At 37.4% G+C, this 24,925-nt stretch overlaps 1 protein-coding gene across 2 annotated transcripts in view; it reads left to right on the top strand.

Moving 5' to 3' along the window:
- Window positions 1–24,925, top strand: part of tnmd (tenomodulin) — a 93,063-nt gene that overhangs the window by 49,577 nt on the left and 18,561 nt on the right. For both annotated transcript variants that reach the window (XM_024282985.2, XM_024282983.2), the window contains exons 3-4: window positions 9,723–9,863; window positions 15,201–15,308. In XM_024282985.2, coding sequence (XP_024138753.2) covers window positions 9,723–9,863; window positions 15,201–15,308 — 249 coding nt within the window. The remainder of the gene's footprint in view (window positions 1–9,722; window positions 9,864–15,200; window positions 15,309–24,925) is intronic.

The raw sequence follows: 24,925 nt of genomic DNA, 5'->3' as shown, positions 1-24,925 counted from the left end.
GTTTTTCTTGTTTTTCCAATTTAATAAAATAGTTTTTTTTGCTATACAAGGCTCATGTGTTTTATTTTCCCACTAAAACCACTAGAGGGCACTGTGGGTGTGTGTATCAGTATTTAAAACTGATAACTGCGTAGAAGAAGTGCTGTTTAGCTTTATGCTACATACACACACAGTTTTCATTGAAAAGTCTAGGTAAATGCACGTTTATGTGCATGTCGGGCTCCTGCATTCTAAACTCTAGTGTCCATGGGTCGGTACGCAATTTTTTACGTCTACTTTCAGGATATACGCACAAAACGTGCATCGATTATGGATGACGTTTGGGTGAAAATATATTTCCTATGGGGGACCTCAACGCTTGCTGTGTCCAGTTCCTACTTATACAGCCAATGCTCTGACCTGATGGATCAAATTCAGTTGGAATTTAGATGGACAGTTGCAGTTGTTCAATAAAGGTAGATTCTTCTTCACAATTACATAATCTAATAAAATTAAAACGTAGGTAAAACTGTCCTTTTTGTGCACTTTTTCACAATAAAATCTAACTGTAGACACTGAAAATGAGTTATAAAGCAGGCTTCAAACAGAGTAAAGCTGGAGTTTTTTTATTTTATTGACTCACTTCTGCAACCAGTCCCTGGTGAATATTATAAGAACTGCCAAATTTGCAGTTCAATCATCTGCAATCTGCCAACCTTCGGTAGAAAGTAGTGAAATTGCCCCTTAATTTGAAGCTAATCCAGCTTTGCACTGAGTTTAATTTGCAAAGCTGTTCTCCACAAAATGGCTTTAACAAATAAAATATCAGCAATCTCTCTGTTTAGGGAAAAACAAACCACATCAAGTCTGACCTGATGACAAAAAAAAAAAATGCTGGGGATCCTGATGAAGTTAAGATTATATTATGTTTAGTGATATGACTTAATAGCATGACTGCATGCTGCTCCACCCCTCAAACGTGGTCATTTGGGAGGGTTTGGAGGCCAAAGAAGATCTGTTCTCCAGATTTTTTCTGAATAAAAGAATTAATAAAATGATCAGATGTTGCTTTTGGAAGTGAAATGTTACCTGCTTTTTTATGTGAGGCAAAATGAGACCAGCTTAAAATGATTGCTGCCTCATTGCCTTTGAATTTTTTTTTTTTTTTTTTTTTTTTACCATAACACAATTTGTTCCAAAGGACAGCTAGGAGCATTTGAATGTAGCACTGTATCATACTCCTGCAGCTTGGACTGCATAATATTAATTCCTACATTCGGTTTTGGTTTCGCTCACAAAGTTGTCTTACTGTGGCAATCAATGCAGAAAGGAAACAAAGACTGAAAAATAAAACATGGTGAATTATGTGACTCTATGTTGGGTGAAAAGGCTTTGAAAATTAGATATGGCTCAATGATTTGTAAGGACAACTGCCATCAGAGATTTACTGTTAATTATGAGACAATTGAAATTTATGCTGGTTTTAAAAACATAATCCAAAAACAGAGAAAAGTTTAAATCATTAAATATATTTTATTATTTTGATGTAGTTTGACTATTTTAAATTACATAGAATTTTATTTATTTATTTTTTGTCAAACTGATCATGTTAATTTCACTTTTATGTGTTTTTTTTTTCCTTCTTTAAAATATATGAAAAGTGTTTGAAGGACCAGAGCCTCAATTTAAGATCCGAACAAGTGAAGATGAGGAAGAAAAGTGGGTTAGATAATGCACAAAACGCACGTAATCTCATATTTCAAATGCACCTTCTGTCATGCAGTGAAAGCAGGAAAAGGTCAAAGCTTTGATTCTTTTCCCCTGCTGTTTCACAGTTGCTTCAGAGGTAAAAAAAAAAACAAACTCTGCAAACATTTGCAGACACATTTCTGCTTATCTCTATAGTGTTTTTGACATTCATCCCAACGCATTTTATTTTGAAATGGAAAAACACTTTATATTGTGGAATTTGTTTCTCAAAAGACATCAACATCAGAAGACATCAGCCTCAGATGGTGATGTTTAATTGATAAATTAAAAGAGATGACAAATGTTTCCATAACACAGGATGGATTGAATAAGGAAAAGAGGAAAAAGCTGACACGAGGAAAGAAGGAATAAGAAAGTTAAACATCACAAAAAAAGGGGTTCGTAGCAATTTTTTTTTTAAACACCTGCAGAATTTCATGCAAGCACAGTTTTGATACTAGTTCAAATCCAGAAAATATTTTTTCTTTCTACTGTATCAAAACATGATGCAAACAGCTGTAAAGTTAAGCATTCTTGAATGCACATTTTGCCCATTGTGTTCACATTGAATAAACAGGGTGGGGCTTCTGCTTCTTCATTTTTTTTAGCTGTTTAATAACACATGTTGTAGTTGATGTCAATTGTCTAAGCAATAAAAAAACTCACTAATCTTGCTCCAGACTGTGTCTGTAACTGCTCTATTTCAACGTATGAAAGAATTAGTGTGATATAATTCCAGCTGGGCACAAACCGCAATTATTAATTTCACCTCTGTGATAAGTTTTCAGCCGGTTGGCACTTCTGTGTTTTGAAAAAAGTCACTACCAAATCTGAGTCCCTGATTGGTCAAATTTGACCTGGTTTACCTTGCAGTGCATGTTCAAAGGCTCAGGGGTTTTTATGCAGAAACGTAGAAACTAGCGTGGCTACACTTAAACGCAAGAACTTTGAACGCAGAAGCTCGAAACATGCATAACATGCGCATTTATGTTGACTTTTCTGAGAAGTGGTTGCTTTAACGCGCGTTTCCAAGGGCGGTTGAAACAAGAGAAGAAAATTATTAACTGGAAAAACCAAACCATAGAGATGAATATCACTAGAGATGACACAAAGGCTTTTTACTATTGTCCAAGATACGTAAAGAGCGACGCCATATTGGAATGATATAAAAACAATGAGACATGGTTTAGCAGACACAGTAAAATCACCATTAAATACTTCATTTTGGTCCAATTTTAAAAAGGAAAAAACCCTGATCATCAGAAAAATAATTCCCAGGTCATGGTAATATTGTTTTGTACAAAGTGCAACAAATGAAAGACATTTCAAACTTTTGAAAAAATAAATAGGTTATTATATAGGAAACACAATGTAAACCTGGTTGTGATTTTATTCAAATCTACACACAGACTGAGATTTACACAAACTGCTAGACTCCTCGGTCCGTGTTTATAAACGGATCGTGGGTAGCCGACATCGCCGCAGACGGTCAGATCGGAGCGACATGGTCTGAGCGAAATGAGAACAGTGCAGTCCAGCCGACAGTCGTGCCGGTCCCGGTGGTCCCACAGACAGGAGAGAGGGCTCAGTGCTGTAATTATCTGACAAAACTAATCTTAACATATGACATGTACTCATTGCCTTTTTTCTAGTGATTTTTGCAAGATTCGCGTTTGATGCTATATATCCTAAGTTGTTGTTCTGGTTTAGTTTTGCTTCCTGGTGTTCAGACATTCAAATATGCCTGAGTTCATGCAAAATTAGCAACAATGCAAAAGAAAATCTCACCCCTTTTGGTCTCAGCAGTGGAACAAAAATAAATCCTACATTTTTGCCTGTGATTAACTGGATGTTCTATAATTCATTTTAATTTTTCAAAAACTGGCAACATCACTGAGCTAAAAAAAAAAAAAAAAAAATCAGTCAGAGCGTTCCAGTGATCTCATCTGTCTGCGCATTTTTAATTTAAGATGACAAAAGACAATCAATCTATGACAGTAAATCAAAAGTACAGATTTTTTTTTCAGGTTTTGTGCATTTCCAGTGTTCCGTTTTTTTGAAGTAATGATTCAGATTGGGAATAAAAACTAATCAAATCAGCGACTACATTAGTTTTTTTGTGAAGCGTGTCAGATGGAGTTAGTTCGGCTGTGAGATGTGGCTGAATTCAGCAGATCGGAGCGTAACATGATATCAGATGGTGCGCAGCAGTCCTATTTGTATTTGATTTGCATCAGCTGGTTTTTTCATGTGTCTCAATCACTGTCTCATTCACAGCTGGCTGGTGAGAAGTAATCTGCAATCATATTTATGCAGATGTGAAAGGCCATCACACTTATTACACTTTCTTCCTAATATTCTACATCTGGTCTCACTCCTTGTAGCACCTTTAAAACCCCAGTTTTTATTAGTTGTGAAATCACATAGTCATTACTGTACTTAAGGTCATGGACTAATTTTAATAATTTAAAGCACTTTCACACTGAGCTGTTTGGTCCGTACAGAAGAAACATTTTTGCCTCTTTGAGGTTGGTTTTAAAATGAAACTACAAATGGGTGCTGTGGAAAAGAGGTGGAATGGTCAACCTCTGATTGGATGATAGCAGGCCTGTTTCCCTCTCTGCCTGCCCATGGGTTACAGTGTCCATGGACAAGACACTAAACCCCTCCAGGCTTTTTACTTCACAGCTCTAATCTGACATATGAAAGACTCAGACCCCTGGCCCAGATAAAGTACAGGTCGTATCAGGAAAGGAACCCAGTGTGAAAATCTCTGCCTTTGGAGATTTACCTCAGAGTTGTGGGCAAGACTGTTGGCCCAGAGTAAGCTAGCCCCTACTTCCCGACATCCTTCTGTTTATACGCTCTCCCACTAGCTTACAGCCCATCATACCCCAATCTAACATTACCAGTGCAGCACAAATGCCAACCAATACTGGAGCTATCCAACCAATGAGCCGCTATCCAGCATTGCAGACATCAGCTCGGGCAAGGAAAACAAAGACATACATGGATCTATTTGTCTGGATAAATAGAGAAAAAGGGAGCTTGTAGCTTGCTGATTAGCTCCTACGTCACTGCTACAAGCTTTTTCCAACTGCATCTTCCGTCTGCTCCTGATTCACAACAATTTGAATACAGAAATATTCAGAAACGCAATTTTAGGCTTCCTTTTCCTCATATGTGTCCTGCATAATAAGAAAAACACAAGAACATATTAAAACACAATTTCCAATTTAGTGGTTATTGAACTAATTTCTGACAGCTGTGTAAAAATGTAAGAAAAACTTTCCAACTTTTGCATATTTTTGGAGATGCTAACTAAATTACCTCTTTCAACTCCTCACCTCACCCCATTGATCAAACTGCAATCTCTCAAAGTGCAAAGAGTATTGTTTAAAGACTTAAAAGAGGCCATACATAAGGTTATTCATTTCTGTCTGTAGAGTGCCAATTATTGTGCACAGCAGATGCTTTTTCCACTGAATCTGTTTAAGTCCAACTGTTGTAATACATTATTATCCATTTCAGCCTGGTGTGGTCCAGATATTCTCACTGCTGGAGTTTCATCACAAGAGATGGGCCGCCGAAAATGCAATTCACTGTTTTAGTATAAATCAATAAGCCTCTAGAATCTATTCCCTCATTCCCACCATATATAAAAAAAAAAATCTCAACTAGAACTTTAATTCACCGCTCGGACTTTCAGGCTGTTTAATAGCCCCGATTTTATCCATAACCGCTCAATTGGCACTTAAATTTGAAGCTCATCTTAATTTGGCTTCTCCTAAAAGTTTTTGGAACCAGCCTCCCTCTGCAGCCTAGGCTTTGGTGGTCCATGTTAATGGAGATTTATAGGCTGCTGCCATTTTTACAGTATTCTTCTATTAGGAGTTATGTCCTGTTTGATCATTATTACTCTGTTCTCCTCCCTACATAAATAAAAAAAGACATTACTTTTACAAGGCCTGTGAGAAAACAGATGCAAGCATGTTAAATTCTGATCATGCAAAAGGGTTTAAACAGAAAGCTAATAATCGGGTAGTTCTTTAGAGGACATTCAGATGGTTCTGACGGGGGATATAAATCCTGATGGACTCCCATCTGAGTCCATACATTAATCATGCATCTGATTGGCGAAGCCCTGATTTGCCACTGAGACAGATGAAGATGAACTCAGCAATATATTTCTCATCATAACACAACCCTCACATAAATATTAATAGCATATTTTCAGCTGGTGGGCATGAATCATTTTTCAGACAGGGAATTTTAAGAGCTATTCATGCGTGCCCAGGAACAGTACATATGCGAGCAGTTGTTATAAACATCATCGCTTAGGCAACACGCTGAAGAGAAATCCTACGCTGCACGACTTACTCGAAATGTCTTTGTTCTGCTCTCTTCAGGCAAATTTGTATTTATGCATTTGCGAGTTTGATCTTTCTGTTTGCCAGAATGACACATTTTATTAAAGACAGAAATAACTATTATCTGGGGTTGTTTATGTTTAAAGCAGTTGGTGCAGCTGACATTTTGACAGAATTGGTATAAGATGCAGCATTTGAGATGATTTATTTCTCTAGTTACCCTAACGGTGACGTGACTCCTGCTGTGACTGATAATAAGAGACATTGCATCGGCAGGGGTTTGTGGACAATCTAGCAGTCGTTGTTTGAAACAGCTGCAGTAAACACTTTTTGTATGAATGGATTTTCATCATCTTTGTGGCATGTTTAATGACTTCTGTAATCGTTCTGAGAAACTCCTGTAGGACAGCGAACCTTTGGAAGCTTTTTGGATATTTTTTTTTTCTTCTCCACTGGTTGCAGTTTTATTTTGAAAACCAAAAATGAAGGAATGAACTACTAAATAATAAAAAAAAAAAAACACCCTGATTTTTGGACTCCTGGAAGCAACAGTTGCTCCACTCCTTTAATATTTGGCTAGATTTTGTCAGAGACCACACTGATGTTTGTTCAGTCAACCAATCACACCGTCCAGACCAATCACTGCACATTCCCCCGACTTCCTGCTGTCAACATCACACAGTTGTGTCACAGATGACTTCCACTCTCCTACTAAAAAAGGATAGAGAACGTTAAGTAGAACAAATTAAGGCTGATGGTTTCTTTTTTAAAATAACCATTTACAATTTTGTAATTTCCAAGTACATTTAATCTCTTTAATCTTAATGTTTTCTAAAAGATCTTCCATGTTTATGTTTCTTTAACCTTAAACCATCAAATGTTTGTGAGAAACGCATTACATCGAGTGTGGGGGCGTGGTCACGTCATTTCTGGCCTTTTAATGAGCATCTCTATCATCATCTTTTTGTAAGAAGGACTGTAGAAGAACGGAAAGTGACTGTATATAGAGAACTGGACAAAGTGACCCCTCCCCTCTCGCATTCCAAACAGAAAGTACCCAGAAGTGGAAACCCCATAGACAGCTATCACTCAGTCATGTTCATCATTCTTGCTCTGATACTTCTTTTTAACGTGTTGTTAAACCAGTTTCTGTTTTCACATAATATTTTAGAGCAAGTTATTCAAGTTATAAACTGACCAATCAAATGCCTTAGTCAAAGAAGTGGCCTTGATTGACAGATTCTCCTGATTTTGCTTTCAGTGGAAGGGGTGTGGCCCTCTAACATGCTCATTCCCGATTGGAGAGAGTGGTTGTCATAGAAATGTAAACTAAGACCGACACGGACCAATCACGGCTTTCTGAGGACTCTGGTTCCAACATGGTGACGGACATATTGTGGGAAAACAGCAACTTCATTGACCTTATTTGCTTGGAACCGAAAATGAATAATTTTCTACGGATGAAGTTTCACTCACTCTGTCCAGTTCTTTGTATATAGCCAATGGAAAGACCTCCGGCTTATTGGGCTGTTTATTTATTTCAGTGGGAATTAATTAATTTTAAATTGTTTTTAGCTGCTTGGATTTGAGATAATTTAACCATGGAGAACCCACAAGGTCAAACTTGGCAGCTGTGTATTGTATTTTTGTTGATTTAATTTTACAGTTGGTATTTATTATTTATCATTTATTTCATTATTATTATTCATATGTTTTATAAATATTCTTAATTTTTTTATTTTATATTTTTTGGTTGCTGTTAATGTCAACCAAAATAAACGCTGGAGATCTCACCGGCCACACTTAAATAACACGCTCTTTGACATACTATAAATTTTTGACCATTTATGCAATCAGCGTAAACAGAAAGTGTTGCATAACGTTTTAAAGACACTTTTCTCCATTTGTGTAAACACTTTACTACTGTTGCATATCAGTGCTAGGCAGCTTTTCTCTGCTTCTGAATGGAATTGTGTTAATTGTGTAAACAGCTAAAAAGTTACAGGATTTGAAGGAGTTTCAATGCTGTCGCTAAATTTCCGGTGTTAAAGGGTTAATACGTTCTGTTTTCCAGCATTTTAGTGTCATGAAAACAAACAAAGCACGTTCTTTGATATTGAATAACCCTGTACTTTTCTTGTGCCACGCACCCACTTAAAACCTCTCTTTCTGCACAACCTTGGACTTGTACTTTTGTGTCCCAAATCTATGCAAATCCTAAAATGACAGCAAAGTTTCAAAAAGAGTTCTGTCACCACAGCAACACCCCAAGGACACATTTCAGAAATGCAACCTGCTCTCCTAGAACTTAGTTTGAAACCCTCTTAATTAAAGCAAAGTATGGCAGGGAACTTTTCACAGGAAGTTGTGAATTAACTATTTGCTTTGCAAATTCTAAAATATCAACTCATTTTTTTGTATATATTTTAAAATCAAGCTATTCTCTTTTGTCTAAATCTACGTAGAGTATTAAGTTCCCTGGAAATTTCCCAGAAGTCTACAAAAATCATTGATTCTCACTGGATTGGCAAATATAGACCACAATGCACTGCGTTGCTCATCAAGTATGCTCATGTTTTTACACAACCTAGAAGAAATTGTGTTTTTTTTTTAAATATTTTTTTCACAGAATAAAAATAATAACACAAAAACTGTTTTTCCACTCACAGTTAGTGGATGTGTGAAGCCGTATATTGTCGAAAATTCAGTTTATTCTTTTTACATTATAATGACGACAGAAACTTTCCAATTAAACCTGGTCAGAAGTTTATATACCCTGATGACTATGTTCTGAAAACATGCTTAGAAGCTGAATCAAAAGGGTTTAACCCTTTGACACCGGAGCTCCAGTGTTTATGTTCTTCGATTTACTACAACTTTTAAACCGTTAACACGATCAACATAATTCCAGCAGATTCTGAAATGGAAAAAGCGACACGAGTTAAATATTTTGTGTTTAAGTGTCACAGACGACGCCTTAGGTGAAGAAAAATGGGCTACATGGTCGACTCACTCGAGTGGAATATGCCAAACAGCACAGAGACACGTCTCTAAATTTCTTGACAACAATACGAAACTCAAGGGTTCTGGAGTGTATATACAGTATATAGTTTATCAAAACTATGCTTCCACGCATGACCAAACACAAAGTGTTGCATATTTTTTATACATTTTACATTACTTTGGCTTTGATATCAGTTCATTAGGCATACTAACAGTTTGGTTGATCATGTCAACAGTTTTGGGTGTGTGTGTATATCAGAATAGGTGTTTATTTCAGGGCCGCTGTTCTCCAGGGTTGTAACAAAACAGCACAGAGGTGTCAATCCCATCAACACTTGCTGCTATTTTTGTGCCAATTACTCTGCAGAGGTTTTTCATGCGTGTAGTTAAAACAGTATGTTCCAACTCCTAAACCTGTGTGTGATGCTCTCATCAAGATAAATGCCTTTCAGTTCCCCAGCTGTCAACGAGAGCAATACCAGACCTGTTTGAATAGCAGAGGGAAAAAAACTGCAGATGCTGGCAGAGCAAACAGTTAAATGTTGAAGATTTGTGACAAACAATCAAGCTGAGAAAATACAGAAACTGGTGTAATTTCTGCTCCATCATTTATCATTGCAGGTGTATGAGCATGAATACAAAGCGGTGCTGGACGGCGTGGAGACGGACAGTGTTATGGAGATTGAACCTTATCAGCGCACGGAAATCTTCAAAATGGGGAATGGGACTCAGGAGGTCATTGAAGTGCACGACTTCCAAAACGTAAGTACAAAGTTGCAGCTTTCTATCTAGAAAGTGTATTTTTGAATTTTTTCTTTGGATAAAAAGGGATTTTCTCTTGCATACACCCTTAATAAGAGTGATGGAATTCATTTTCCCCAAGAAAACAAACATGCAGCTTAAAAACTGTACACACGCATCAGTAATTGATGCTAAAGCAGCACAAGGAGATTAATGTGCATGCAGCAGCCCAGAGAAAACAATCAGTCTTACTAAAAAAAGTGCTTTCTTCTTACTAATTCTATACAGCAACTTCTTCACAGTATGGAGACAAACAGCATTAAGAAAACCTTCTCTATTTGTTTCTCACACCTTTCCAGCAGAACTCATTAACTTACCTTTCATTTTGAAATCCTGCACGAGTGTGCAGGCTGCACGCTGCACCGCGGAGAAGGCTGCGTGCTGCTTGACTGGGTAATGAATGCTCTTACTCTTACACCATTATTTACTGTGAAATGTTGGGTTGTAATGCAGAATGTTACAGGATGCACTTCATCTCAAACAAAGGCCCGCACTAAGCAATTATTGTTGTTGTTGTTGCAGGGGGTGTTTCTGAATCGAAATGAACCAATGATGGAAAACAGCTCAACAGAGAAAAACTTTGAGCACAGGAATCAGTGTCTGTCTCTGCTTCTTCTGTACCAGTATATTTGAAGCAGCAGTCAATTTAGTAAAAACAAATATATTAAAAACACAGCAGGGTTTACACTGGCAGCTTGACAACTGATGCTGAGCTTTATTTTTGTATTACAGAAAGAGGAAATATTGCAGAAAACTACATAAACACCTTTATAGCAATCTTTTTCAAGTCTCAGCTGTAAAAAACTGAGAAATTGACATAATTTTTTCATAAATAAGGTATTTTAAAAGAGAATATTTATATTGTATAAAAGAATAACATTAAAATATGTCAGTACGATTCACTCAGATGACTTTAGTTCTTTTTTTATACCAGAAATCAGCGAAAGTAACCCCAATGACATGCAATTAGCCACCAAATGTAAACAATTGTGTTTTGTTTATTTATTTTGTCTGAAAGATTTTCTGTAAGTTTGTTGGTTTAACCTTAAGCAAGAGAGATATGGAAAAAAAAAAAAATTGGTTCAGTTTGCCTTCAAAACCACTTCCAAAAGTTTTTTTTTATTATTTTTTCCTCTGCAAGAAAGAATTTCAAAATGGGGGAAAGAATTAAAAGGAGTTGTTTAAGAAAATGTAGCAGTCATGTCTACCGTATTTTCCAGAGTATAAGTCGAAAATGCAAAAACTGTCTAATCAAGAAGAAGAAAACCAGCCCTGCCCTGGGCTGAGTGGCGCCCTAGGCAAAACAGAAATTTGGCGCCCCCTGCTAGGTCCAGGATTCATACGTCCCAGCTGAGGCTTGATTTGGGTTTTTGATTTCGGGTTTTTTTAATTATTACCTTTTTTTTTTTTCATTAAATGAGTGGTCCCTCAAATCGGTAACCTAGGCAGCCGCCTAGGTTTCATATGAGTCAAGTACCCGCTTAGGTGCGTTTGAAGACTTATGCAACTAACTATTTGATTATTTATTGGGCAAGCACTTCCCTGCTGTAACATGTGCAAGGCTGCTTTTCTCCGCTTACAAATCAGCTGAAATTATGTTGAGTATGTAAACGGTTGGAGAATTAAAGCAGTCAAACGAATGTTAACACTGGAACTAAAGCTCAGGTGTTAAAGGCTTAAACATGTTATAACCACCATTAAATAAATCAGTCATTTTTTGTGAGCTTCAAAATGTTAGTGTATAGTGTGCACTGTATTTCCAGATTTTGACGTGAGTCTAAGTTCTCTTGACTTTGGAAATGACTTGGAAATGAATCTCTCCGTTGTAGTTTAGCAAACTCCAGCTTCTCCACGTATAGTTGTAGTCCTTGATCTCAAAGTTCATGAGGTAAAAACAGCAGGACAGCCCAGATGAGCTGAGAATCTTGCTGAGCAAGCGGCATTTTGTAAGGGCAAAAAGAAAAAAAATGCATAGAAAAGAAAAATAAATAGGATTAAAACATCTTAAGGTATTTTAAATGCTGATTTTTGTTCATGAATTTTGGCCTTTTACTGCTACTTTTACTGTGGGCTGGTTTCACTGATACAGTGGGCTTCTCTGGAATAGTGATTCACTGTAACATAAACCAAAATAATGATTTGATCATTCGCTTGACACACTTCACAGGATATTTTCGGAAAAGTAAAAACCGCTTTGAGAGCAAAGATGGGAACCATTTTTAAAAAGGCATATATAAAGTAAGAATTGTAACTATATCATACCTAGTAAGTGGCAATGCAGTTGATATTTAAGGAGTCGTATATATGTGTATGTTTGATTGCACACATAACCCAAAGACAGAACTTCAGCTGGACTCTCATCACTGTTTTTGGTTTACATGGTAGAAGTGGTCATCAATCAGTTCTGGATTTTTACCTTCAAATAGCAACCATTCTGAATGATAAAGTAGCCAGCAATTCTGAGTCAACACAGATGCTGGGAAAATGCGTTGGTTAGTGGAGCCAATAGTGTAAAATTCATGTGGAGTATGTTTACTCTGCTTCACTTTCTTCTCCTTCCCTCAGCTTGAATCTGAAACATCAAACATGTCTCCAGCAGTCATTTACCTAAAATATCTTCAGAACATTTTACAATAATAATAATTATCTTTATTATTATGTAAAATCTCCAGTGTCCAAGAGCATAAGAATAAACAACACCCAATTAACACCCAAAACCTCAAAAAGGGGTCCTTAACCAAATGTCAATGTGTGACGAGTTGGGGATGAGAATGTGTTGATTTAAGTCATGTTGACCTTCATTTAAATGAAACTTGCAGTGAAATGTTAAGGCTCTATTAGTTCCTTTTGTTTTGTGATTTTTTTCGTGTATCACAAGTCATATTGTCATCGCAATATTGATAATTAATATCCCACATTGCAAGTTTTTCTCAAATTGTGCAGGTGTACAACTTTTTTTTAATGTAAACTATGTATGATCATCCAATATTTTATCAATTAGAATGAATTAGACCAGAAAACTGCAAAGTTTTGCATAGCTGCTAACCTGCTAGCTGTAGTTTGGTAGCGCTCATCTTCTTAGCTCTTAATTCAAACCTGAAAGGAAACACTGTGGTGTTAAGATAATATTGTTTGTTTAATGTTGTTTTTGTTGAAATTATAATTACCTCATCAAACAAACACTGTAACACACCTGTCAGGTAATATTAGCATGATAGCTTAGGCTGAGCACAGCTAAATAAGTCAGTTTCAAATAGATACCCAATGTGTTTACCATAATGAAAGAGTTTATGATAGAAAACAACTAAACATTTTAATGTTTTTTTTTTAAGCAAAACTAATCAAACTTTACAGGAAAAGTCTAGTATGAGTCATGTTTTGTACTGCTCAGGTGTTGAACAAACCACTCTGCTGACATGCTGTAGCTGAATGATGTAGGCAGCTACATGTCCTGTGACAGTCAGAGCTGGAACATGAAGCCACTTCACAATTGTCTATTAAAATGACATTGCTTTTCCATTTCTTTTGCCTGTGTTAATGCGTCTTTCTTCATTTTCTGGTTGACCAAGCCCAGTAATCACCGTGTCTCATCACAGCATTGCCCTCTTCTTTTCTGGTGCAGCTCACCAGCACACCCGACCCAAATTAAACAAAGACTCATCACAATAAAGCTCGGCATAAACATCATGCTTTTGTGCTTGACTCTATTATTGCCCCATCCTTTTTGCATAGAAATGAAATTACAAGCGGTGGATTATGACAGCCATCACTTTGTGTGCGTTATCTTCTTCAGCTTGTATCTGCGGAAAATGCAAAAATCACACCCACAGGGTCAGGTTAAATGATTCATGTGAGATGTCATAACAATCTTTGTGAAACTGTAATTAAATTTAGATTGATAGATCGAGTCTATTTTCATGGTACATCTCAAACAAATTTCACTGGATACCATTTTAAAGCATTAATGTCAGGCACAAATTCAGTCGTCTGTTCCCATACAGTATACTGAACAAATAGCTCTGCTCGACAGAGAATAAATTGGATACAATCTGATCCACTGAAGATCTTTCAGGTCTTTTCTGGCCAAATATTCGATATTAGCAAAGAACAAGAGCAAAAATAAATAGAATTAACTGATCTTTTCTGCCTATTGAGGCAAAGTGTGCCGAGATATGTTCACACCGCCCGTGACAATGCACGTTCAAGTGGCCACTTAAAACACAGTCTACCAGCTCAGTGGTCTTGTGGTAGAGTGTCCACCCTGAGACTGGAATGTCGTGTGTTCAAATCCAAGCCGAGTCACATCAAAGACTCTAAAAATGGGACCCAGTGCCTCCCTGAATGGCACTCAACATTAAATGTGTAACACCTAATGAGACTTTAACTATGTAAATGTGTGTTTTGGGCTTTGTGTTCAAAACTGTTGTTTTTATGACCATTTTCAGTTTTCAGACAATTTTACAGACAAAACATGAAATCAAGTCAAACTTTGACCTACCAGGGTCTTGAATTTGGTGGTGACGTATGGATGGCATTCCTTGTCATTCGAAAATTGATTGCTAAGGAGAAATTAATAATTGTGGTTTGTGCCCGACACTACTACATTGTACCCAACTTTTTCATCAATCAGAATAGAGCTGTGAAAGAAAAATCCATGAGCTCCAACATTTCACAGCAAGCCTTTTCCAACTGTACATGGCAGACACGCAAGTAGAAAAAGAAAGAGGAAAAAGCCCCTCCCTACTTGTCCAGTGTGAACACTGTTGGCTAAAGGTGCATTCAAGAACCTGCTATAGTGTGTTCTTGAACGCACTACATGCCCACTCTACAGAATAGAGTTACAATCGGCATGGCAAAGGACTATCAGTGGATCTAAAAAGATAGAGCCATGCTTAAATACTCAGATTGAGAGAGTGACAGGGACCTATGACGCTCTAATTCAATGGGGTATTCTGTAAAAACACTTCATTCTCAACAATGTCACTTGGCTCTTTTGTGCGATACTTCCTGCCATTAAGCTTTACACTTCATACAACATTAAAGCGAGAGCAGCATCGCAGGGGCCGTGCAGTCATAAATTTTATAGTATGATAAAACGAGAAAAAAAAGATCAAAACACACCTCTGCTCGCTCATTAGGTTTTAAGTTTTTTAACAGCCTTGATTATCAGCAGAAAACCCAAGCGTTTTTAAAAGAACCCCTCAGTGTTCGTGGACTAACCGCATTACCGACAGCTAGTGAATGATACATATATCTGAATTTCTGAGCATCCTTTCATTTGTTCTTTCTTTTTCAAAGGGGATCACTGGGATTCGGTTTGCTGAACATCAGAGGTGCTACATCAGGACCCAAACGAAGAAACTACCCACACTGGCAGAAGTGGAGACTGAGGACGGAGAGTTTCTGGTACAGTATGCCTCAACGCTCTGCTATATGTACGCCGGACTCTCTGTAGTCTTGCAGAAGCTGTCATGCATGTTGTTGAGATAACCAGAGAGGAGCCCTGTGAGCACCACATAAATCCTCAGCCTGTCCATCTCGTCATATCTCCCTACACTTCTTACCGAGGAATAAACTAGAGTTTGTGGTGCCTGTGAAACTGCCAGAAAGCTACCCACAAACCCATACCCTCTTTGTGGTTCACATCAAATGGTGTTTGCTGTCAATCTTGAGCCAATATTAATTTTTAATCATCTCCTCCAAAGGCTCTACCCAAATAGCCTAAAGGGGGAGCGGTGCTGGAGAGGTCTGAGTGAGAGGTAAACCATTAAAATGGTATATTTTTCTTAAGAAATTTTCTTTTTTTCCAGCCTTTGTAAAATTTAAGAGGCTCCCACTCCAAGTTTAGGTTTATTCGTTTGACTTCTCTGGGTTTTCATAGTCGAGTGTGAACTTAAGAACAAGAAATGGAAGAAATTCAGTCAATCAAAATTCCAATTTTTCTGTGTCACACTGCAATTCACAGAGTCTGCCGCGTGTTCAAAGAGAAAATCCTTTTCTTAGAGTTTCCAACTACTAGCTTGCTCTCATTTGCATTTCACATTGCTGCTGAGAAGAAGTGTCTGGCAAATATCTGTCGCAGTTGGCACTTCGTTCCAAAAGGACAAAATAGGACAATTGTTATTGCAGCTTTAATTTTTATGCGCACACACAGAAAAACAATAGTTTTTTTTTTTTTTGTTTTCTTTGTTTTTTCTTAACACCACAACGTTTCATTCCCAGGGTTGATTAATTGCACTGGCACCATATCCACACCATCTTTGTCTTCTTTTTTGCGCCGTGAGGCCTAATTGGCAAAATTCGCAGCCTCAAAGTGAGTCATTGAAGGCCAGTAAAGTGACTGGGGTTCACACTAACATTAGCTGAGGCCTTTGGATTTTATACAACAAAAACAGTCTTGAAGTTGTTCTCATTAAGTTGTTCCCACTGCCTTCAAATTTGCCACCTAACAAGAACCCCTTAATTTTTTGCCATGACAATAAAGTAACAACAATGAAATAAGAGCGATGCACAAATAACTATATTTATCTAATGGTTTGTAGCAAAAGCTTTGTTAAAATGTAAAGCTTTTTTACTGTTAGGTCATAAAGCTCTCATGACAAAAGTGATCCAGAAAAAGACACATAAGTATATGATGGACACCTTTTGAAAAGGGAATTCTCTGTCAGCCTTGGAAAATCCCAGGCTGAAAATGTTACCTCAACATTCTTCAGTTGCTTTTTTGGTGCAAAAAATTAAAGATTAGCAGGATGGCACTCTAAAGTCTCGTTTTCACTGAGAGGTACAGTACCTGACCTTATCTGGTATGAGGTCAAATCAGGAACAGTTTAAAGTGAGTTTTTTTAATTTGCAGGAGGTAAAAATATATGTTTATATATGTATATTTATGGTATATACTTATAAATTCATTTTAAATATGAAATGTATTTTTTCAAATGTACAATTTTTCTTTTAAACTTTAAATATCACTCACGAGTTTACAATGTGTGCAAGTTATTTTTTCTTTAAACTTACAATCTGGTTTTTGATTCTCTTTAAACTGATCCTGATTTGACCTCTTAGTTATGACTCTGGATTCAAATTCAGTGCCACAGAAAAGCTCTTGAAATCAAATGTCACACATGATATCAGAACTTCCAGGAGCCACCAAAAAACAATCAAACAGTGCATGTTTGAACTTTGCTTCAAATAAATGAAAGTTTTCTTTTGAGTTAATGCAAACACACACATTCAATTATTAGCAGTTGTATGGAATTATTAATTAATTATTTTTTAATGGTTTTTAGATATTCTTGGGCATATTGAAAGTGATTGCTACTGTTTATTCTGTTGCAAAATTCTCCATTTGTTGAGTAAAAGAGAAACTATTCTGTCTGAGCACAACATTCACAGTTCCTTGGTGCTAGAGCTGAGAAACGTGGCCACCTATAGCAAAACTCTTTTATTTCAAAGCTACGCCAACACAGGCTAAAGTCATTATCTATCCAGAGGAGACTGGTGACCCAGATTTTACAGATGATTACTCAGAGCATTTTAATATTCACTCATAAGTTCTTAAGCAGGGTGACTTTAATAAAGTTAGCTTTTTCTTCAGGTTCGACGGTACTGCATAGCAACAGTCCTGCAATCGCTTAAAAACATCCGCATGCCTGTTGCTAATAGAAACACTGTCTAATCTGTCTGTACGAGCTTAAAGGTCCACCTTAAGACACAGGGAGGATGACAGATGCAAATGTTTCAGATGTTTCCTCGCCTGTGAAAGCAACACCAATCAAATTTCGCATGGGGACCAGTCGAACTTCAATGGAACTCTTTTAGGAGATGATGTAAACAGGGGGCTATCAGAGTGTTTATATTTGTGTATTTAACATGTTTTACAAGTCAACAAGATTTTGTACAAATGTCATTTATTTAATTATAAAAACGGAAATCTTAGTTTTACACCAAATCTTTACTGCCTTTTTTTGACATAAAAGCATTTTCTGCAAAACATAAAGTCTTAATTCTTTAAAATAAAAAAAGTGCACCTTTTAATTCAGAACGCCTTTTATAGGAATTAATTCTGGTTGTGTTTACAGATGTTGAAGCAATTTTGAGAGGTTAATATAAGAATTTTTCTCTGTCCAAATTGAGTTATTATAGTCAGAGTAACCTTTATGTTCGCAGTTTCAGTCTTTTTTTTACCTGTTACTAACCAAGTTTGGAGCTGAAGCTATCATGTATACGCTACATGAATACACGTGAATACATGGCAGCCAAAGGGACGACCGGCAGCAGCTGTGCGTGGATGGTGAGTAAATGTCTGGACAACGGTCATCCATATCAAGTGATTTGGGTGGTTAGCCGCCCGGTAGCTCTTAGGTGAATAAATAGCCAGCCATTCTGCCCCACTGGTCATTTGCAGCTCAGGTAGATTTTGAGCACACATTAAAATTTTGTCAAATTTGTCAATTTACATTTTTTAGACAACATGCCTCCCAAAAAAAGCTCTGTCATCTTTTTTTTCTTCTCAGCATCAACCTCATTTCATCCACACACAGGTCTCTGTGTCACTCTGATGCTATCAACGCCATGATTTTGTAGGATTAATGTTGCATCTGCTTGGTTGCAACTAATGGGGGAGAAAATGCTGTCTCTTCATTTTGACTCATGGAAGGTAGGATTGCTGTAGCGAGCTCCGCTATATGGAGCTATAGTGATCTCTGCTTTATCAAAGTCTAATGTAGCGATCTAGCGAGCACCGTTGTCCACTGGGCGATGGCTAGCGTAGCAAGCTAACTCACCGAGTGCCCACTTACGCCAATGCGGGCGAACACAGGTGGGGTCACCACAGAAACTGCAGGCAAACCCATTCAGGGCCCACATTTTTTGCCCACTTTTAAACCATAAGGGGAAATCACAAAATCTACAAAATAGACCATTCATTGATGGTGCACCTTATTACAGGATCCCCCTAAAGTACAAAAAACACGGTAAATAGTTGGGCGCCAGACCATGTTTTTTTTTTTTTAAATAAATGAACACACAAAGAAGGAAATATAGTAGAAAAGTTCTGACAAATGTACTTTTCACATGTCAATTCATTCTTTTTGCTCAAAAAAAAAAAAAAAGACTGAATATCACCTTGCCCATTGTTATCGACATCATCCTGTCAAACAAAAAGAAAAGAAGATGTGTATATCCTTCTGTCTCGAGAATTATCTCCTGGTTGTGAACAACAGTTGGCATCTTTTCAGAATAAAGAGAAAAAAGAAAAAAGTTATTTAGTTCCCCTGTTGACAATAAAAAGGAAGAAATACAAAAACGTTAAATAAATAAGGCACTTCTTTTGATTTGACCTATTTGATTCTTTTGGCCAGTTTTCACATCAAATGTCTGACATATTTTAGATTTATTTTGATGCTAATGAGTTAGCCTACACTGTGTTCATGAAGAAACAAATCCATCTTCCTCCTGGTGCAGTGCTGCAGATTTTAGCTCCAAGTCAAAGCTATCAGGAGTCTAAATAAAACTTCGGTGACCTGAAGAAGAGATTTTCAAAGCTTGGGATTCAGTATTGGGTTCTTGGCATCACACAATTTCACAGATATCTGCAAGTGTCGAGCCAATCCCTCCAGGACATTCCACTTTACATTTACATGATCTAGGAAATTCTACATAAACAGCCAGCTTGGAAAGATGTTCAAAAACTTTGTGGGATGAACTAACTTACATTCTGGTGAGCGTTCACGGTTTGCACGGTGACCCCCTGCTGCTGCTGCAGCAAAAGTTTGAGTGTGAGAGGAAAAGAACTGAACGAGGCCCAGGTGCCCAGAGCTGCAACCTCGCAGCAGCAGGCTACGTTTTGGTTTCTCTGTTTCAAAAAATACTTTTCACCACCTGCTCCACATGTCTTTGACTGGTGTGTGTTTATTTTTGCATGCCTTGACAGAGAAACAGAGAAAGAGCAACAAGATTCTTAGCTGTGTAGCAGAGAAGAAGGCAAGGAGGTGTCTGCAAGGACCAGGAGAATCTGGAAAAGATACCAGGAAGAGGAGCTCGTAACCTGTCAGCTCAGCAGGAACAGCGGGGCTCTAAGTTGCCTTACTGTAGACTAGGTTATTATATGAAATCTAGTGCAAAAACAAACTTTTGGTCATAGTTTTTGCTTCCAATGTTCTATCAAAAAAGAAAAAGTCATAAAAACATAAACAACTAAATATATCATTATCGAAATAAAGGTGCTAACATCAAATAAATGAATAAAATGACAAACATACTGTCAATAACCAGTTGTAGTTACTGTATGTAGGTATGACAAAGACTTTAGAAAATTTAAGGAAATAACTGTTTGGTATTTTATGCTGCAATGCAGAAATTGATGTCAGAAGCTTTCTGCAAAACTGAATGAAATTATACAATTTTTTAGGATGTGTTTTATTGTTAGAGATTGAATTAATATTAGGTTTCATGTGACACCATTCTTTAAAGTCCCCATGACTGTTTTTTTATGCTTTAAAAAACGTTCCCAGTAGTGTTTTAATTGTGATTATGAAGTTTTTAACCAAAATCCCACAACCTAAATGTCTGAAAAAGTAATTTATTCATGTTGATCTGAAGCCTCTGTTTACAAAACCTCCTCTAAGGGGCGTGGCTTTTGGAAGTGAGCTGAGCAGCTCCTCCCCTTATCCCCCCTTGTCTGATTATGATACCTCTGTGTCTCACTAGCGTATATCTTCACCGCTGCTACATAAAAAACAAAATAATTTCTTATTACATTTGTCCTTTTTAATAAGAAAAATGCCACACATACATGTTAAAAACAAAAAAAAAAAAAGATTTTCATCTGAGGGGGACTTTAAATCAGCAGAACTGCAGAGATCAAAGTGTATTAGGAAAGAGCAACAAAGGATGACGTGATGCATTGATTAGGTAAATTAAATGTGGAATACCACAAAGATCAATAAGAGGCTTCAATGTTTTTTTTTAATCCCTTTTGTTGATATCATCCAGAGGCAGAGAATAAAAATACATACATACAGTATATGTGTTTGCATATTTGTGTGTGCAAGCATGCATTTGGACACACATAAATACACTTATTCATTTTCCAAACCCAATTAATCAATTTTAAAGTAATGGGGCTGCTGGAGCCTATCTACTCTGAGGTGGCTGGGAGAGTCTCCTTAGCCATGCAGAAGACTAAGGATGGATGGATGGATGGATGGATGGATGGATGGATGGATGGATGGATGGATGGATGGGAAAAAATGAAACTACATTCCCTTGCACAACATCCAGTGTAAATGAAGCCTTTGTGGAAAGTTCAAAATATTTTGATGTAATTCTCCTCATAAGTACAAATCAAGGAAAACGTTTAATTTCACATTTTCTGTTTTTTAAAGTTTTTTATGTTTATTTTTCCAGAGTTGGATGTCATTGATGAGGGAAAACTATCAAGAAGAAAACCATAAAATTTGTTCTTTTATGAAAAAATGTTAAAAAATGGAGTAAAGTCTGGGAAGTGGAAGGCCCCATGCCTGCCTTTGCCTTAAGCCCCAAAATGACTGAATTCAACCCCTGCTGACACCCCCGGTAAATAGTGCCGTAGGCCACACCTATAAGAAAGAGTGTCGTGATGTGACAGTGTGGATATAAATCAAATCTGAAGAGGTTACAGGGGTTTTGTCTCTCCTGCACCTACAGCTCTCCATGCTGGATTCATGCACGCATTCTTCATTTTAAGCTCAACTGCCTTTCTTCAATGGTTTTTGATTTTATTAACTGTGATGCAGTATCAGGAAACCACAACATAAAAAACAAGCCAGGATGTCCTGGAAATGACTGACTGTAGAAGCATAAATCATCAAATCAGACGTCTGGTTTGGTTTGAGTGGCCCTGTCGTGACCTCCTTTAAATCTGGACTCCTTTTTTTGACCACCATTTTGTTTGTTTTTACATCCTGTGCTGAGTGAAAGGAACCATTACTGTTTCCCATTATATTTTTGAAAACTGAATGTAGTCCATGTACATACAAGCATCACAAAACAAGTTAGCTGACTGAAGATATTTTTAAAATACCTTTGTAATCAAAACATACAAAGGTGCTTACTGTTTGCTGGTGATGACAGATTGTCCTTATTCAGCAGCAGTATGGTCCACTGTGTTCGGAAATGCATCAGACCCACCAGTAACAGATGGTTCTGTATCGAAATACATGCAAAGAAAAACATTCTTTTAGTCTCTATCTTGATCATTGACTATGAGAGAGAGAATGTAATATAAAATAATCCAGGAAATTACTTTGTAGGATTTTTAAAGAATTTAAATAAGCAAAAATGTGGTCCCTCCCAGACTTGTTACTTCTTATTTAAGAAGTTCTTCCATTCTCCACCTGTTATCTGTACTAATACCACCAGTTTGAACTACTTCTCTGTATACCTGTCCACGTCCTTAAACAGTCATACTGTAAACTCTATACCAAAGATCTGTCGAAGAACACCAGTGACTAGTCGACCTGAACAAGACTGCAATGAATCTTCCATTAGGAAGCAGCTTGGAGAGAAGAGATCAACTGTTTAATATAAAATTAAAGAAATACAAGATCACTGACAACATCCCTCCTCCTGGGACACGGTAATACATATTGTTGTCATGGATTCAAATCCTATAGTTCTCCAAAGGTCCCGCCTCCTTAAGCCAGCACTTGTTCTGGCCCGTCTGAAGTTTACCAGAGACCATCTGGATGATCCAGAAGAGAATTGGGAGAATGTCATGTGGTCAGATGAGACCAAAATAGTAGGAATTGGTAGAAACGCCAGTCACTGTGCACCAGTTTCATCAACAAAGAAGAGGCTGCATAACAACCATTTCAAGGTTCTGGAATGATCTAGCCAGTCTCCAGATCTTAATATATAAGAGACTCTATGTAAGCAACAGCCCCAAAACATCAAAGCTCTTGAGGAGATCTACATGGAGGAATGGACCAAAATAGAAGCTTCAGAGCAAACCTGGCAAAGACCTGCATGAAACTTTTGACCTCTGTCATGGATTACATTACAAAGTAGTGATATGAACTTTTGAAATTAATTCTTTAACAAGCTTAATATGAACGTTCCTGGATTCATTTTTAACATTGTCTCTCGCAATTGAAGCGTTTCTATGATCAACATTACAGAGCAATCAATACTTTTTTAAGTGGGGAAATCTGTGACTGAAAACAAGCCTATTTAAGATGACTGTCCTTTGCTGAATTTTGTTAAGATGTAAAATGTTTAGATTTGGTTTGCAGAGAGTCCTAAACATCTCCTGACAAACTAGAACACCCTGAACACAAAAACATGAAACAGATGAATAGATCCTCAGGTTTCAGAGCTCTGGCATGTTGTTTACAGCCTGAGAGACCTCTCCAAACGGTGACTGAATCGGCCCTTCACACACATGCAGATCGTGTATGTACTGTATGTATTTGCAGTTTGGAAAAAAGGCGGCATTAACAGGAACACAGCACAGTCAGTTCATCTGTCATTGCATGTTTATGGGAGGAGGAGAGATGTTGGCCACGCCTACTTAAAAAAAAAGAGTGCTATGGGAAAAAAAGAGGCGGAGAATAGAGAAAACCGTGACCATCAGCACATATTATTACTGTGATCTCAGAACGAGAAATCCAGCTGCAATATAACATCTAAAAGGGCCATATTTTTGGCACTCTCAAAAGCCTGAATTTTACTTTCAAAACTATAGTGGGCCATATAGTCTAAGGCGCCTTTTATACGGATTAGTTCTGGTTGTGTTTATTGATGTGAAAGCAGTTTTGAGTTGTGGGAGGGGCCAGATACAGCAGCTGCGGCTCTGGACACGCTTTTCTCACAGATCCTCCTAGCTGTGGCTGCTGCTGGGGGTTCCCCATCTCAGCAGGTCCTAACAGCTGACTAAACTGGTGTGGACCAGGGGAATCCGACTGTTTAATTAAAGCAGAGCATAACCAGAGCCCACAGCGGTGCTGACCATGATGCTGACGCTATGTGATCTCTGCCCAGTACTCTAAAGCAGTGGTCCCCAACCTTTTTCAGGCCACGGACCGGTTTAAATTGGACAATATTTTCACGGACCGGTCTGAATGGGGCTGAAGTTGCTATTTTAAGTTTCCGGTTTATGAAAATGTATTTTCAAAAATAAAATGCTACTACAATGCTACTACTTTTTGCAGATGATGAAGATTCAATTGGTCTTTTTTATTTCTGCCCTGTAGTGCATCATCATTCCACTAGAGGCAGTAGTAGGGCTTTTCCCGCTTGTTTCAAAATGGCTGCTTCGATCTCAAAAACACTTTTGGCATGAAAAGTTTTGCTAATTTTCAAAACTTTATGCTGAGAATTACTCATCTGTTGTTTTCATTTTATACAACTGTTAGCTGTATTAAAAGACTGTACGATTTGTTGATAATATACTCTTTATATTAAAGTTACATCATGTTAAAAATGTATGGATTAAATTTGAGATCACCGGTCAATACGCAGTTTTTTTTGTTTTTTTCCTGAACACGCATCAACATTTTTGCATCTTAAACTAAAATACTGTGAGCAAAACTTTACCAAATCACCCAACAGATGTACTGTACATCTCTTAAAAAATAATATTGCACATAAATTGTTTTGTGGATTTAATCAAAAAGGTAAAAAAAAACTCGTATTTCCAAAAAATGTAAAACATCTGTCCATTCTTTGATGTGGTGGGCTTTACAGGGTTAAAGAATGATTTGAGAGTCAAGCTGTGACCAGATTCTGGCCTCACGTCCAGAGTAGCCCCTGATCCCTGAGAGACTCCTCTGACATCTCTTCTCACCAGTTCATCCCTACAAATGCTGAAACACATGAAGCACACAGGGGTTAAAGCCAAGCACTAATAGTTCCAAGCTTAACCCCGCCACAGGCTTTTAGCTAAAAAAAAATGCCTCAAAGCACCAACAGTGTGGTTTAGAGCTGAGGTGAAAAAACAAAAGGAAAAACTGCAGAAAACTGCAAGCGGCTGATAAGGAAATGCA

Source organism: Oryzias melastigma, linkage group LG10, assembly GCF_002922805.2.
Source record: "Oryzias melastigma strain HK-1 linkage group LG10, ASM292280v2, whole genome shotgun sequence".
Taxonomy (NCBI): Eukaryota; Metazoa; Chordata; class Actinopteri; order Beloniformes; family Adrianichthyidae; genus Oryzias; species Oryzias melastigma.
The sequence above is the reverse complement of the archived record's forward strand: the minus strand, read 5'-3'. Positions and strand labels throughout refer to the sequence as shown.